The sequence below is a fragment of the Bemisia tabaci genome, chromosome 1, assembly GCF_918797505.1.
Source record: "Bemisia tabaci chromosome 1, PGI_BMITA_v3".
NCBI lineage: Eukaryota > Metazoa > Arthropoda > Insecta > Hemiptera > Aleyrodidae > Bemisia > Bemisia tabaci.
Window position 1 is genome coordinate 16,160,465 of NC_092793.1, and position 17,549 is coordinate 16,178,013.

Genomic DNA, 17,549 nt, shown 5'->3' on the forward strand with positions numbered 1-17,549 from the left:
GTAACATAGTCACCAGATTGCCGGTTCTCGTATTTCTCATGTCGGTCCCGGGTTCGAATCCCGGTGGTGGCGTCTTATTTTCACGGAATTGACGAGTATATCTGCTGAAACCGATTCTCCTCGGCCCTAATCCCTGAAAATTGGAAAAGCCTGGAGCATGGAGATCCCACGATGTCTACGGACACTAAACATTGTCTAAAGTTGGCTGAAGGTGCTAGACACGAAGCCATTAAACCAGCAGAAAAAAAAAAAAAAAAACTTTTGATTCAGCGCCACAGGCAACAACCACCAGGTTCACAAAAAGAATCATTTTTGATGACGAAGCATCTCTAAAAATGGAACTCCTAATGTAAATAAACTAATGCAGTTGAACAACTCAAATGGATTGCTCTTTGTTTCAGTCTTAGGTACATCCTCGACTCTATCAGTTATTTACCTACCTGATAAGTGCCGATACATTCCCATTCGTTTATTGACAGAGATTATATGTATTGTTTTTCAAACTGAATTGACGTAAACTATATTCTTTTCAATAGTAGTCTGGTAGAATGATGTCAGGGGCACTTCATATGCTTAATGATCCTATTTCCATAACTTCCGCCTTCCGAAAATCAGTCGCTACAGCACAGAACTGCAGCGCTTCATTGTGATTATTCAGTCGTGACACTTACTCGATTTAAGGTTCTTTTTTTGTGCATTGACTTTGATGTAAATACTCAGTCTTAAATATCAGTGAACAGTTTATTCAAAATACTACTTTACCTAAAATAAAAATAAAAATTTATGAAAAGTGAGAGCCCATTTACATAGCAAATACTGGATCACTCTCCAAAATACTTTTATCTAACAAAAATGAGGAATCTACACTTTTAATGGCTTGGAACCTTTTTTTAAGTGATAACGTATTTGTGTTAGTTTATATCCATGCCTCATTATATAATTGATAATGTAATCAAATCGGACCAAGCGCCTTTTTCAGCAGACTTTTTACCGCAGCATGACTGCTCACAATCAGTCCGGGAGTCGAAATTTAACGCGTTTCGACGTGCCGACTATTTAATATCCGTGATGTGTCAATTAATGATCTTCGTTTTGTATTCGACAAAAAAAGTGAATTAAGTGCCGATTTGTGCGATTCCAAAATGCATTACTATTAAATCTATTGCTAAATAATTCAATTATCCTAAGTATGATAAGATGCTTCTCTAGTTTTACGTTTCAAGAAAAAAAAATCAGTAATCGAACAGAGACAAGCATAGAAATTCTGCAGGAGAGTTAAAAATAACCGGCGTTTGTCCCTGACGGGTTGTCTCCTCCGGTTCTTTTTCATATCAAGAGAATTGCAAATTGTGCTACGATGATTTCGAACCTAACTTTGGTCCTCATTTTCATTTTATTGACTCTGATTTTTTACCTGATCGTCCACTTTAAAAAGAGGTACGAATACTGGCAGAAACTGGCCGTCCCGTACGTAGGGATATCCGGGGACATAATTTTTGAGACAAGAAAGACTAAAGCCGAAGCCCTCCAGGATCGGTACAATGAGCTTGCCCCGGAGCCCTTCGGTGGTTTTTTCCAGGCTGCCGTTCCGTTCCTGATCGTCCGCGACCCTGAACTCATACGCACGGTACTAATCAAGGATTTCTCGCACTTCACCGACCGTGCAACCGTTGTCTACGAGGAAATTGATCCTCTCACCTCTCACATATTCCTCCTGAAGGGCCAGCGCTGGAAGAACATCCGAACTAAATTGGCCCCAACTTTTACATCCGGCAAACTCAGAGCCATGTTTCCGCTCATGGAGCAGTGCACCGATGTCCTGAACGGGTAACTAACCTTACTCAAATCATTATCATTTACAGATTGGGGTAGGCTGAGGGTCATTGGCAGTGTTGCCACAGTCAGGGAAAACCGGGAGATTTTAGGGAATATTAAAAAGTCAGGAAAAACCTGGCAATGTCAGGGAAAATGACGAAAGTGTCAGGGCAAAATTGTAATTTACTCCTATTAGCCTTCCAGAATGGATTTGACGTTTGGAACAACGAATTTTGCCTGGAAACTATTTCAAATTATGTCTTTTTTGCCATCATATTGTATGTTTCATTCGTCAGGAAATTTTACTCAAGTGTGTCAGATCAGGGAACTGTCAGGGCGCTTCTTGCAAGTTAACAACACTGGTTTTCCTTTATTTAAATCTATATCAAAGAATCGATTCTAGGAATGAGACAGCCTGCCTCACCAAAAATCGATATAAGTATTCAATGGATTTAAATGGAGAAAAATTAGTGTTGCTAACTTGCAAGAATCGCCACTGGACTGAGGCAAATCTTCATAGAGTACATAGAGTCGTAATGCAATTGGGAGAGCTGGCGCCACTTTTAAGCATTTTCCATGTCCCGAATTCCGAGACTCCTGTGTGACGCCGGGTCACTTTTTCGATACATAATCGATTGTTTGCGATACACGGGTACCCGGCCATCCGATGACAACAACAACAACAACAAAGGAGATAGGAATTACCACGTATTCCACACCGCCATTTTGGATCGAAAATGTATCGAAAAAGCGACCCGACCTCGGCGCACACCGGGCTCGGAATTCGTCGAGCAGAACATGGCGCCAGCTCTCCCATTTACATTACGACTCTATGTACTCTATGGGCAAATCTTCTACACTGGCAGGTACCTGGAGGACCAACTGGACTCTTCCGCCGAGATCGAGGTGCAGCAATTGATGATGCAATTCGCGATCGACGTGATCGGGACTTGCGCCTTCGGGTTCAACTGCAACGCCATCTCGGGCTCCGAGTCAGAGTTTCGGGCGGTGGCGCGCAAGATGAGCCCCGGCTTCCTGAAATTCCGTCTTCGACACGTCTTGAATTCCATCAGCCCCAAAATCGTCCCTTGGCTCGGATGGAAAGGCATGAACCAGGAGGTAGAGGACTTCTTTATGGAGGTCACACGAGAGGCCATCAGACATAGAGAAGAGTACGAGAACAAGCGGACCGACTTTATGCAGCTTCTCATAAACCTGCAGCACGAAGAACGGAAATCCCTTCAAAAGGATACCGGTGAGTACCCCGCACAGTGGATCGAGTCAATAGGAGAGGTTGGACAAAATTCGGGAACTTTACACGCTCTATAAGCGTTTATAACTCCGTTAATACAAAACTCTGAGGTTCGAAAAGTGGCTACATTGATTTCCTCGTGAACTTTTCTTCTGCAAGCATACCTTGAAATTTAAAATGTGACGAAATGAACATCAACATTTTCAATTTTAGTAAAAAATGTGATGTCCGACCTCTCTCATTGATTCGATCCACTTTGCGCCGAAGTGGATCGTCTGCACTTTCGAAAACGATCCCTTAGTCGAACCATCAATCGATGGTTTCTGGATACTTTTTCAAGGAAATCCCAATCCCAAGTATAGCATGAAACGCCATAAATTCTAATTGCCATGGTAAAATTATTGCCACTGCATCGGAATGTTGTGTATCTTACTTATCTACCGATTGCAGGAACGTCTCTAATTAAAATTTTATTGCAATGAAACTGAAATGAGTTGCAATTTTTCTCGGCAATGCATGTTGCCTCTCTCTGACACATGGAGCTCATTTTGTTGATCGTTCAAAATCGGCATGTACTGACCAAATGCTGTAAAAATATTGCAATTTTATTGCCTTTATAACCGCAATGGAGGAGTTGCGTTTTGGGCCTTTTCCGGCCCCACCTGGATTTTGCTAAATGTTTCATATTTTCAAAGTACTAGTTTTAGGTAGACTCTGTGCCAAATATTAGACCGAACGGAGCCCATGCAAGGGCGCAGCAGCGCCTCAAACCCAAAATCCTGGAATCGAAAAACAATTATTTTCGTCGACTTTTTCGACTGTTATCACTCTTCCAGCACATGATTCTTGTGTATTTTTTTGCGTACTTTTCGTTTCTGGCCTTTTTAAAGGCCTCCGATAAATTTTAAGGGGCCTTATGGCCCATTGTTGCCATTTTTGGCCCATTTTTAGGGGTTTTTTTCCATTTAACACATTCAAAACTCAACTTAATCCAAAAACTGTGTACATTTTTGAAAAGTACGTAAAAAAATGAATAAAAAATGTTCAGTAAAATTTTTTCCTATGTTGCCAAATTTCCGAGAAAATTGGTCCCAAAGTGTCGAAAACGGCAAAAAATCGATAAATCGCCGCGTCTAAGGTTCAAGAAAGTGGAGTACATTTTTCATACTGTACCAGATAACAGCTCTTATCCATCCATACAACATACTAAAATATCATAGTTGTACCTGGATTCCCACGATGTGAAAATTGACCGAGATGTCGATTTTAGCGGCCTTTTTATACTTGAAGGCAGCTCTTTTGAATGTTTTTCGACCTTAGTCACCCTCTATGGGTGTGTACTATATGTATTTTTCTACGTACTTTTCATATCTGGCCATAAAAATGGCTTCCTGTGAGTTTTAAAAGGCCTAACGGTCCATTGTTGCCAATTTTCACCAATTTTTAGGGGTTTTTTCAAGTTTACGTGTGTGAAACTTAATTTAATCTAGAAACCGTGTACAATTTCGGAAAGAACGTAAAAAAATACATAGAAATGTGATTTGTACCTTTTCCCTACGTTGCCAAATTTTCGAGAAAAATCGTCCTGAAGCGTCAAAAATGCCAAAAATTGGATTAATCATCACGTCGGAGGTTCCAGGAAGTGAATTTCAAGTTTTTTTTCACTACAAATAACGTATCGAAAATGGAAAATTGCAATGCATCTCAAGGAACATGTAATGGCGCAGATGAACGTGACAAAACGGGCCCTCAAGGTGCTTTTACTTTATCCTTCACTCCAGTTCACCTCTTTATTCCTGTAACCTCGAGATAATCCTTGGTTCTCAAGATGCTTGCTACAGGCCAAATATACCGAAGAACAGAAAATGCGTGGAGAAAGTGTCCCACGATCCACATGAATGTCATAATTCACTTCCTGGAACCTCCGACGTGATGATTAATCCAATTTTTGGCATTTTTGACGCTTCAGGACGATTTTTCTCGAAAATTTGGCAACGTAGGGAAAAGGTACAAATCACATTTCTATGTATTTTTTTACGTTCTTTCCGAAATTGTACACGGTTTCTAGATTAAATTAAGTTTCACACACGTAAACTTGAAAAAAACCCTAAAAATTGGTGAAAATTGGCAACAATGGACCGTTAGGCCTTTTAAAACTCACAGGAAGCCATTTTTATGGCCAGATATGAAAAGTACGTAGAAAAATACATATAGTACACACCCATAGAGGGTGACTAAGGTCGAAAAACATTCAAAAGAGCTGCCTTCAAGTATAAAAAGGCCGCTAAAATCGACATCTCGGTCAATTTTCACATCGTGGGAATCCAGGTACAACTATGATATTTTAGTATGTTGTATGGATGGATAAGAGCTGTTATCTGGTACAGTATGAAAAATGTACTCCACTTTCTTGAACCTTAGACGCGGCGATTTATCGATTTTTTGCCGTTTTCGACACTTTGGGACCAATTTTCTCGGAAATTTGGCAACATAGGAAAAAATTTTACTGAACATTTTTTATTCATTTTTTTACGTACTTTTCAAAAATGTACACAGTTTTTGGATTAAGTTGAGTTTTGAATGTGTTAAATGGAAAAAAACCCTAAAAATGGGCCAAAAATGGCAACAATGGGCCATAAGGCCCCTTAAAATTTATCGGAGGCCTTTAAAAAGGCCAGAAACGAAAAGTACGCAAAAAAATACATAAGAATCATGTGCTGGAAGAGTGATAACAGTCGAAAAAGTCGACGAAAATAATTGTTTTTCGATTCCAGGATTTTGGGTTTGAGGCGCTGCTGCGCCCTTGCATGGGCTCCGTTCGGTCTAATATTTGGCACAGAGTCTACCTAAAACTAGTACTTTGAAAATATGAAACATTTAGCAAAATCCAGGTGGGGCCGGAAAAGGCCCAAAACGCAACTCCTCCTTTATTTCGATATTTTCATTGCACCGTGCCACTTGGAATATTGCCACGCTGCAGTAAGTAAATGAGGTATTATCGCAGGTACCCAAAAATTGACAAATGGACACTTCCACTTCAGAATAATTGATTTCAGGATATAGCCGTCAACGATTTTTTGTCCGCGCACCTGTTTTGTCCAGGAGTTAACGTCCACGCGTAAAATAAGCAACAGTGACTTGGTCCAATTAAGCGTAATATTTTGGTCCGTATGTACCAAAAAATTATATTCGCAATCGGAATAAGAAATCTGAGCCATAGAGGGAAGTGTTTGTGGTTTAACTCATTTTTTAAATGAAATGTTGCTTCCTTTTTTTGATTCATCTTTTCAAATTGTCATTGGTGACTACCTATTTGGTTTCATTTCTGTCCTTAAAATGTTCGATATCAAATTAACCTTTTATAAACCTCCTTTTTTATTTCTTTTTTTCCCCTTTTTTTTAAATGAATATCACTTCATTTTAAAAACACTTACATGTTTAAAACGTGGCAAATATTTGTAAAACTTTTCCCAAGCGATGGAATCGATATTAATCTCCATGAGACGCTGTTGTGTTGAAAGAAACCGTACAAAAATGAATAAAAGAGGGGGAAAATCAAGAAGCACGCAATCTTTGCTATTAACCAATTTGTAAATCGATCTTTTAGAGTCAAATACGTTCAATTTGGAGCGCTTGGTTGCGCGAACACCGCGTTGCCGCACTGTAAAAACACAAAATATAGAAGAAAAAATTAAAGTTTTATGGAAATCATTCAATTTGACACGCAACCACTCTATTATTTTCAAAACAAATATTATATTCTCCTCTAATAAATACTTTTTTTCCATCAATTTATATGAGAATAATCCATGCGCAGGGTTTACAAATAACATTTCAAAATCATGAGTTGAAAAACGCTGATTCAGCGAGTTTAAATGTTGGAGCCTAACACGGAGCGGAGCGGTGTGCTACACGCGAAAAACGCGCACTCCGCACTGCGGGGCGATTATTGAAATGATATCGACTGTATGTCAGCGCTTTGTCGTGTCGCGCCATCGACTAAGCAATTGCTTAGTCGATGGCGCGACACGACAAAGCGCTGACATCATCGACTAAGCAATTGCTTAGTCGATGGCGCGACACGACAAAGCGCTGACATACAGTCGATATCATTTCAATAATCGCCCCGCTGGCGCCTACAAACCTAAATGGAGACTTCACGCATTGCGCAATGCTTGAAGTATCCCCTTAGGTTTGTAGGCGCCAGTGCGCGGCGGCGGCGGACGCGCCTCAAGCAACTATTCACAACACAGGGTTTTTTACAATGTCACACGAAATTGAAGGTGCTCCAACTCATTTGCACATTATAAACAAAATTGTACGATTAATTTAAAGTTCAAAATATTTTTTCTCCCATTTACATTTTTGACGGAGAAAATTTACAAAATTACGACTTGTTGAATTTACCATCACTCCCAACACGCTCCCTCTCCAAATGTGGTTTTGGTACATTTATGTCAAACTAGGTCCATTTAAATTCAATTTCCGTAACACGAATAAAATTGCAGTTTTGTCACTCGAGATTAATGATGCTAATTGCGAGCAATCCGATATCGACGGTGAAACTACCAAACCACGTATCTCGGTTTGTGACGTCGCAGACTTCCTGTCATACTTTATTTTTTAAATGAATAACTACTGAACATCCAGTCTTGAAAATTTCTGTGATTTTTCCTCTTCGTGCGGAGAAAATTCTGTGAAAATTTCAAGGAATGATATTTATTTGGTCTACTTTAAAAAAATAAAATGTACGAGCGTAGATTTTTAAACACCGCAACCGAGATACGTGGTTTGGTAGTTTCACCGTCGATATACCGTTTCAGAACTGGTTTTCTCTGACTACATCGTCGCAGCGCAAGTTTTTGTCTTTTTCGTGGCGGGCTTTGAAACGATATCCACGACGCTTGCTACTTGCTTGTACGAGTTGGCGCTGAACCCGGAGGTGGCAAAGAAAATTCACGATGAAATCGAACGGGTCTTGGAAGCACGAGGTGGAAAACTGGACTACGACGCTCTGAAGCAGATGCGTTACATGGAGTGCGTCATCGAAGGTGCGTAATAAAATCAGGAAATCATAAATTCGTGACTTAAATGAAGCACTTTCTTTGTAGGTATCTATCTGGATGGGCTCAATAACCCATTCAGCTCTGATAAAAACCATAAAGGACTGATCACAGAATGCACCGAGCATCTTTGCTCTGGTTTAAATATTCGAAGGCTCGGTAAAAATCATGATTTAGCTGGCGGGAGCATTTCACAACTGGGGCACACACGCGGGGCGATTATTATTTTCTCACATAATTTTCTCTTCAAAACCTAATGAGATCCTAAAATGTTACATTAGCGGCGTAGCGCCCATGTAAGGAAAGAGAAGCACACTGCTTCCCCTATTTTTTCAGTTATAATATAAACGTAATTATTTTCCGAGTGCTGATGATGTCCAAGATACAGTACCTAAAAATAAAGAGTTGAGTCTTTTCTGCATCGAAATTTTAGTCAGTAAGAATCATCCAAAGCAATCGCTTTTACCCTCTTACTCACGCTGCAACACTGATCATTAAATGACGCAACTATTCGACCTCCTAGGCAACGCTAGGAAGTATCTTTTCATATTGAAGGCGCTTCGTTTTCGTCGACTCTCTTCAAATCTACACTGTTGATAGCCATGATTGATAATAAATTAACTTGAGTCTATGTTTTATTTGCTCTTTCCAGAAACTTTGAGAAAGTACCCACCTCTTGGTTTTCTAGAGAGAACATGCACAAAAGCTTACGAATTACCGAACTCACATGTGCTAATCAAAGAAGGCACGAGAGTGGCGATTCCGGTGTACGCATTGCACCATGATCCTCAGTATTTTCCTGAGCCTGAGAAGTTCGACCCCGATCGATTCAATGATGAAAATAGGTCGAGAATTGTCCCTGGAACGTATCTACCGTTTGGTGATGGTCCAAGGATTTGTATTGGTAAGTTAAATGAATTTATATTTCTTTGCCATGTGATGAACAAAAAGTAGGTAAGATATGATTGCAAGTGGTAAAAGGGACCACAGAAGCATTTCAGTGGAGCTATATAGTTTAGTCAGGTCGTAAAATCGAATTTTAAAATTCATCCCTGGTAAAAATTGGCGATAGGAGCTGCGTTTCAAAATACCATAGGATTTCTTATAGCCGACTAAAGAAGGCTATTGAAAATCATATAGCTGGCTGTAGAAAGCGGAGCAAATCATATAGCCGGGCTATACGAAGCTATAAAATAGTATACAGTCGGGGCTATAGTTCCTATCACCGTGCTTTACACTTTAGGTATCGCCGTTGGCTATAAAAGGCTATAGGAAATCGTGTAGAAATTCGTGTGCTTTGGAAATCATTAAGTTTGATACGGAACTACCTTAATATTTACAAAACACACATTATATTTTCCTTTAAAACATATTTTTTTTCATCAATTAAAATGAGAATAATCCATACAGAGTGTGCAAACATTTCAAAATCATGAGTTGAAAACCGCTGACTCCGTGAGATTAAATATTAGAGCCTAACACAAACGGAGCGGCGACGCACTGGCGCTTACAAACCTAACAGGGATACTTCACGCATTGCGCAATGCGTGAAGTATCCCTGTTAGGTTTATGTAGGCGCCAATGCGCGTTCCGCGCTCTCTGCCCTTAATCGCCATCGGCTATGAAAGGCTATAAGAAATTGTATAGCCGGCTTTAGGTCTATAGTATTTTGGAACACACATTCTACTGCCAATTTTTATCAGGGATATGGTAAGTAATATAATATATGGTAATATAGGTACCTAATGCTATCTGTGTACTAAGGAATAAGTTGTGAGCGGTCTTAGTCCTTGGGCTGAAAAGAAGCTTGAAGTTCACAGCCATAATTTCATGTCCTCAACATGATGGATTTAGGCTTCTGAATAGTTGTTTCTCAACGCACGTTTCTGGAACGACTGGCTTCAAACCGTCACAATTCCGGTTTGGTCTAAAATTTCATTGCCTCCCCCCCCCCCCCCCTCCCCCCTCCCCTATAATGATCGCAAATTTCTTCTTGACGATCTGTCAATGCTGAGTGAAAACTAATTCTGAGTCACTATGTATGGTCCTTTTTTTGTGGATAAACCTTTCTTGAGATGTTTCAACGCCATGTACCTAAAGCGGGTCTGGAAGAGGTTTTTTGTAATAGAATTGTCTTCAAAAAATATGCATTAAGTTTATCATGAAAAGCCGATGCCACGTACTGACATACGTCATTTGATGTATGAATTTCATTTTTTTCTTGTCAGAGAAAATGGCTTGATAAACTGTGCTGAATATTTTTTTAAATATATATTTATAATCGAAGTGATAAACAACTGACGAAATTCTATGACACCTATTTATTCACTCCATCAGGATTTTTTTCCCATAAATTTTCGGCAAGCATTTTTTGGAGAAAATCGAGTGAAGTGCGGTATTTCCCTAAGGGGATCCTCATATAGGCTGCAGGGCTCAGCCCCTCCTCAATGACGTCATCCAAGTACAACAAGTAGCAAAAGCTACCTGCTGAGGGGGCGCCGCCCCCCCAGACCCCCCCTTTCAAATTATATATGTGAGACTTTGAGTATCATAGAAGTCGTGCGGCGACATGCCGAATGAAATGCCAAAATTAAAATTATTGGATCAGATGATGAGCTGATAAAAGCCTTACCCAGTAATTTGGGAACATTTCTGACACAGTTTGGTTGCTTTAACTATCACTTTGATTTGCGAAGTACAAATCGTTTTCACTTCGTATGTAGTTAAATTTGATTTTGACTGACTTAGTTTCTGATGGATTCAAATTCATAATATACATTTAGGTTCCAGGGAAAGAAAAATGCAGATGAGCTACACTTCACATGAATATAGATTGATTAAAAATAAATAATCCGAAGAAGTGATGGAATAATTGATAATTGTTTACTACAGTAAATACTAAACCTAGGATTCATAGGAATTTTAAATAAAATCCCACCCATCACTAAAATAACCCATATGTATATACTCGTGGTGCCTGCTCTCGGCTCGATTTCGCCGAATGGAATTCTTTATCATCGCGGTTGTCCTTGTTGCGTGCGGGAGGAAATGAAGGCGCGCTCGCAGTAGCAAGAAGCAGACGCGCCAGGTTGCTTGCGACGCGTGAATGTAGCTTAACCTCCACAGATTAACAAACCGTCGAGCAGCCACGCGAAAAGTCCTATACCTACATAGAGAAAAAAAAGGAGGTATTTGCATCTTGAGGTTTGTTTACCCTGTGACGTAGGTCTGTACAACCTGGCCAGCGAAATCCGAAATTCGAACTATGAAAAATTGACCATAATTTCCGATTTTCCGAGGTGTAAAATACACAACTCAGCAGAAGAAAAAAAGAAAAATCGATTCGATATTTCTGGAGATAAATGTATCGATACGGACGATAAATAAACGTTGAAATATCGATACAATATTTTGGTCTAAAATATCGATAGTCAGGTGGCGCGGAGCGTCTTCGAGGGGTTGGGCCGCGTAGTGGCCAGTCGCTAGACGATAGAATAATCGCACCCGAAGCCAAATTGAGCCTCATTCGAGCGGGTCTCAAAGGGGGGCCCAAGGCTGCAATCGCGACCGAGCCTCACAGCGGTCCCGCTAGGCTAGCGGCCACCGACCCTCGGAAAAGTCGTAAAAACGAATGACTCAAGTTCACACGTGCAGGGCTCGGTGCATTGCAGCCAAATTGGTCTGTTTGTTATTCAGGGATAGTGTCCTAGCATAGGTTTATTTAAAAAAACAATTAAATAAGAGGAGGGATTTCAACCCTGAACAATGTCCTTCCCCCCCCGGACCACGGACGGCCTGTGACCCTGGCCGGCCCGGCCCGGCCTCTATGTCAGTTTCGGTGAGCACAGTTACAGAGATGGACCATTTTTTTTAGGGAGCGAACAAATCAAAATTTTGAGCCTTAAGTTGGTCGCAACCATATCCGGAAGTCGTTACAGTGACATTTTTGTGCAACATGCTTCTGTGGAAAGTGCAATACTTAATGAATACTTTTGACAAATCGTGTTTTTTCCGGTTTGCACTTCAAACGTGATTTATTTGTGGAGTGTCATACGTTCCTTTTTGAATTGAAAAACTCGTCAGATGCATTGGGTAATAAAGAACAGCATCTCTCATTTCTTAACGCAGGGGGCGGCAAATTTTGCATTTTTTTAAAATGTAGGTTTAAAAAAAATCGGATTCAGAAAAAAAAAATTACAAACGAGAAAGCGTCTTTCGGTGACACAAGAGACAGCACTTTTAATTAGTCGAGTTAAGAGAGAAACTAAACACGCAATTTGGCATGGAGCGGTGCAGCAGTGATGATGGGGACTTGAGATAAAAAGGAGAAGCCCTCAGCGCGGCGCACGGTGAATCGAGTCAATGAGAGAGGTCGGAAAAAATTTGGGAACTTAAAACGCTCAGAACTCCGTTTATACAAGAACCTAATGTTCTGCAAGCTGTTCCACTGGTTTTCTCGTGATATTTTCTTCCAGTATCACCCCTTGAACTTTAAAATGTGACGAAATAAACATCAACATTTGCAGTTTTTGTCAAAAATTTCATGTCCAACCCCTCTAATTGACTCAATCCACTGTGCGGCGGTCGGCGTGATACGCATAACGCCTACAAGCCTGTACGAATACTTCACGCATTGTGCCAAACACAGTGCGGTCAGCGCGGCGCGTCAGCGGAAGTTAAAATTATTAAACCACACTTATGTTTGTTCTTGCATAATTTTTATGTACCTTCATTTCTTACAAATGGAAGGCCTTGTTCACACATACTTAGATAGGTTTACGGAACTTAACTTTCGCGCAAAGTTCCGTGCGAACTTTCGCTAGTAGTGAGGGGCATAGTGTCCTTTCTTTTAATTTTTCTTGTTTTGCCGGTTGAAGATGCGGGTGTGATCCCTGCGAAACGTCCCGGGTTTCTTATTATATTTTATGTGTTTCTTTTTATTATTTGCGGCCTTAGTCCCGTTTTAAGTTGTTTCTCTGTTACTGTTTCGGGCCGATTAAGTTGTTTTTTATTGATGTTTCGAAACGAATGAGAAGGGGGCGGCAAAATACAGGTGGCCCATAGGCAGCAAGTAGGTAAATCCGGCCCATGGGCGGCAAGTAGGTAAATCCAGCCCTGTTTTTTAAATGAATTTTGAGTCAAATTTACGTGAGAAATTGATTTACCAAGATTATTTTTCTTAATTAAAATTAACTTTCTTTTTAATACAGTTTTTACGTAAATACATTTGTTCGTAATTTCCAATACTTTTTACGAAATTTTTATGTTAATTTAATAATTATGTAAATTTGACTTCCTTTTCCGAATTTTTTCTTTTTTCGCGTTTTACTGTGACTTTTAACAATTTTAGACTTTCTTTCCTTACTCTAGTAAGGATCTAGTCGTCAGAATCTATCCTGAACGACAACTTACATTCATGGAAAATAAAGCTTTAAATGTTCCTGACCATTTGTTACCATCCAAACTCACTAGAACACATTGTATAGGTATATGAAAAATTTGAAGAGCATCGCTGTCAAAAGCTAAGTTCTCCTTCAATTTAGCTCTTTTTGTATGGTCTACAGGTAAGGACAAAACTAACTGTTTTTGCTAAACGCTTACTATTTTTTATTCATAAAATTTGAAAGTCTCAATGAAAGCAAAGCTATGTCCAATCACAGCTAGGTATTTTTATTTTGAGACTGCACATCCCAACTTCTCCCACTTTTTCAGCCGAATTATTTTTTTTTTGGGCTAGATTTTGGTTGGTGCAGTAATGCTGATGGTTATTTTTAGAAGACTATGATGGTGAAACCTAAAGTTTCCAATGATATTTTATCAGCATAGTAAACTCAACCACGACTTCAATCATAAATAATTCCATTTAACGAAATCAAGCTGAAAGGCACAAGTAAGGGTTCATGAAAGTTGAAGTCATAGCTCAACATTATAGGGTAGGTTCAAGTAACTTTTAACGTGTTTTAGACTGTTTTTTCTTACTGTAGACCCTGAAAAACCACTTAAATTCAAGGAAAATAAAGCCTTAAATGTTCATACCCATTTTTAAATGTCAGAACTCACTAGACCACATTATATTCATGATAAATTTGAAGAATATCGCTGTGAAAAGTTGAGTTTTCCGTAGATTTAGCACTTTCCGTATGGTCTTTAAGGTAATGACAAAAAGTGCTAAATTGAAGGAGAACTCAACTTTTGACAGCGATATTCTTTAAATTCATCATGAATATAATGTGGTCTAGAGAGTTCTGACAGTTAAAAAATGGTTATGAACATTGAAAACTTTTAGTTCGATGAATTGAAGTTGTCCCTTAGGGTCCATTAGCGCTAAGGAAAAAAATTCTAAAACTTGTTTGAACCAACCCTATAATATTCTCCCACAGGATTCACTTTCAGACAGTAATAATTATTCAACATAAACATCAACCATTACTGATAAATCATCAAAGATCCTATTGGGCGAAATTCAGCCAAAAAGCACCAGTTTGGAGTCTTGACATTTTGGCCACCGTTGGTTGCTTATTTACGCTATTAAACTGTGACTCGATGATAAAGAATGCCATAGGGCGACATTCCGCCGAAAGGCACCTGTGTGGGTTCTTTACATTACGGTCACAGTTGATTGCTAAACGCTACCAAACCATGGCTAAATGATCAGAAATTCCATTTGGCGACACATGTTAACACTCTTTGAACATCTGAGGTATGAGTTCTGGAAATTTTGGCTATACTTGGTTGCTAAACGCTACTTAACAGTAAATGTTCAACAGTGACTTGATGATAAAGAATGCCATAGGGCGACATTCCGCCGAAAGGCACCTGTGTGGGTTCTTTACATTACGGTCACAGTTGATTGCTAAACGCTACCAAACCATGGCTAAATGATCAGAAATTCCATTTGGCGACACATGTTAACACTCTTTGAACATCTGAAGTATGAGTTCTGGAAATTTTGGCTATACTTGGTTGCTAAACGCTACTTAACAGTAAATGTTCAACAGTGACTTGATGATAAAGAATGCCATAGGGCGACATTCCGCCGAAAGGCACCTGTGTGGGTTCTTTACATTACGGTCACAGTTGATTGCTAAACGCTACCAAACCATGGCTAAATGATCAGAAATTCCATTTGGCGACACATGTTAACACTCTTTGAACATCTGAGGTATGAGTTCTGGAAATTTTGGCTATACTTGGTTGCTAAACGCTACTTAACAGTAAATGTTCAACAGTGACTTGATGATAAAGAATGCCATAGGGCGACATTCCGCCGAAAGGCACCTGTGTGGGTTCTTTACATTACGGTCACAGTTGATTGCTAAACGCTACCAAACCATGGCTAAATGATCAGAAATTCCATTTGGCGACACATGTTAACACTCTTTGAACATCTGAGGTATGAGTTCTGGAAATTTTGGCTATACTTGGTTGCTAAACGCTACTTAACAGTAAATGTTCAACAGTGACTTGATGATAAAGAATGCCATAGGGCGACATTCCGCCGAAAGGCACCTGTGTGGGTTCTTTACATTACGGTCACAGTTGATTGCTAAACGCTACCAAACCATGGCTAAATGATCAGAAATTCCATTTGGCGACACATGTTAACACTCTTTGAACATCTGAGGTATGAGTTCTGGAAATTTTGGCTATACTTGGTTGCTAAACGCTACTTAACAGTAAATGTTCAACAGTGACTTGATGATAAAGAATGCCATAGGGCGACATTCCGCCGAAAGGCACCTGTGTGGGTTCTTTACATTACGGTCACAGTTGATTGCTAAACGCTACCAAACCATGGCTAAATGATCAGAAATTCCATTTGGCGACACATGTTAACACTCTTTGAACATCTGAGGTATGAGTTCTGGAAATTTTGGCTATACTTGGTTGCTAAACGCTACTTAACAGTAAATGTTCAACAGTGACTTGATGATAAAGAATGCCATAGGGCGACATTCCGCCGAAAGGCACCTGTGTGGGTTCTTTACATTACGGTCACAGTTGATTGCTAAACGCTACCAAACCATGGCTAAATGATCAGAAATTCCATTTGGCGACACATGTTAACACTCTTTGAACATCTGAGGTATGAGTTCTGGAAATTTTGGCTATACTTGGTTGCTAAACGCTTCTTAACAGTAAATGTTCAACAGTGACTTGATGATAAAGAATGCCATAGGGCGACATTCCGCCGAAAGGCACCTGTGTGGGTTCTTTACATTACGGTCACAGTTGATTGCTAAACGCTACCAAACCATGGCTAAATGATCAGAAATTCCACTTGGCATAATGGAGATGTTGCATGTGTGAGGAATTTGCGATTTGACTGTTGAATCTTGGGTAAAAGGTCACGAGAAACATGATGGTGCCACTGGTTTTCACTGAAATCATCTCCCAAGCTCAAAAAAAAGCACTCTAGTTGAGGCCAAAATGGAGGGAATATCCCACCCTACCCTGAGAGTCCAAGTCTAGATCAAGACCAGCTCTCCATGCAAAGATAGGGAGCTAATACATTGACAGGGCTACCAATTTATCTGGGGACTCCAAAACTGAAAACACGGCAACCCTGCTAATGTATTTGCTCCCTATCTTTGCATGGAGAGTTTGTCTTCATGTAGACGTGGACTCTCAGGGTAAGGTGGGATATCCCCTCCATTTTGGCCTCAACTTGAGAGCTTTTTTTGAGCTTGGGAGATGATTTCAGAGAAAACCAGTGGCACCATTGTGTTCCTCGCGAACTTTTATACAAGAATCAACAGTTAAATTGCAAATTCCTCGCACATGTAACATCTCCATTGGGCCAAAATGGACCGATATCAATACCTCATATGTTACTTGGTTCCTCGAAAATTCTCCTCTTGGACTTAGCCTAAAAGTGTGGACACTTTTTAGCCTCCGGCGAAACCTAGAGTCTATACGGCTTCGCCGCACGACTAAAAAGCGCCTGTTAATCAATTTTAAATCAACATTTCCACCTAATACATACGCGTTTTAGCAGTATAATACAATAAACTTGTTTTTTTCTTTATGCTCTGCTCTCTATTATTTCAGGAATGAGATTTGCACTAATGGAGGCGAGAGCTGCTTTGACTTTGATCATGAGGAACTACACAGTACATGCAACTCCAAGAACACAGATCCCTTTAATTTTTGATAAGAAGCCATTGTTACTTGCACGTCCAGAAGGCGGCGTCTTCCTAAGATTTCAAAAGCGAGAGAATTAAATAGTTTCACGATCATTCAATGACTTATGTTTACTCTCTTTCCATAACCTAGAGATTTGCACCAGTTATATTTGTTACGCCTTTTGGTGTATAAAATATTTGCAGAGATTTTCCAAGGGTGATTTAGTAATGACAGGAAAAATTGATAGGTATGTGTGACACTTTGAAAAAAAAAGGGTGCGCGAATTTTAACCA

General features: G+C 39.8%; 1 protein-coding gene across 1 annotated transcript; it reads left to right on the forward strand.

Moving 5' to 3' along the window:
• The first annotated feature begins 633 nt into the window (after positions 1-633).
• LOC109039233 (cytochrome P450 6a2) lies at positions 634-17,369 on the forward strand. The gene is made up of 5 exons (XM_019054641.2): positions 634-1,827; positions 2,682-3,070; positions 7,891-8,118; positions 8,783-9,034; positions 17,182-17,369. The coding sequence occupies exons 1-5, from the start codon at positions 1,358-1,360 to the stop codon at positions 17,352-17,354; spliced, it is 1,512 nt and encodes a 503-aa protein (XP_018910186.2). The 5' UTR covers positions 634-1,357; the 3' UTR covers positions 17,355-17,369.
• Positions 17,370-17,549: the final 180 nt, after the last annotated feature.

Coding starts and splice junctions, on each gene's coding strand:
- LOC109039233 (XM_019054641.2), top strand. CDS start 1,358: ATGATTTCGAACCTAACTTTGGTCCTCATTTTCATTTTATTGACTCTG. Junction 1,828..2,681: donor TGCACCGATGTCCTGAACGG/GTAACTAACCTT, acceptor CTACACTGGCAG/GTACCTGGAGGACCAACTGG. Junction 8,119..8,782: donor CATGGAGTGCGTCATCGAAG/GTGCGTAATAAA, acceptor TGCTCTTTCCAG/AAACTTTGAGAAAGTACCCA.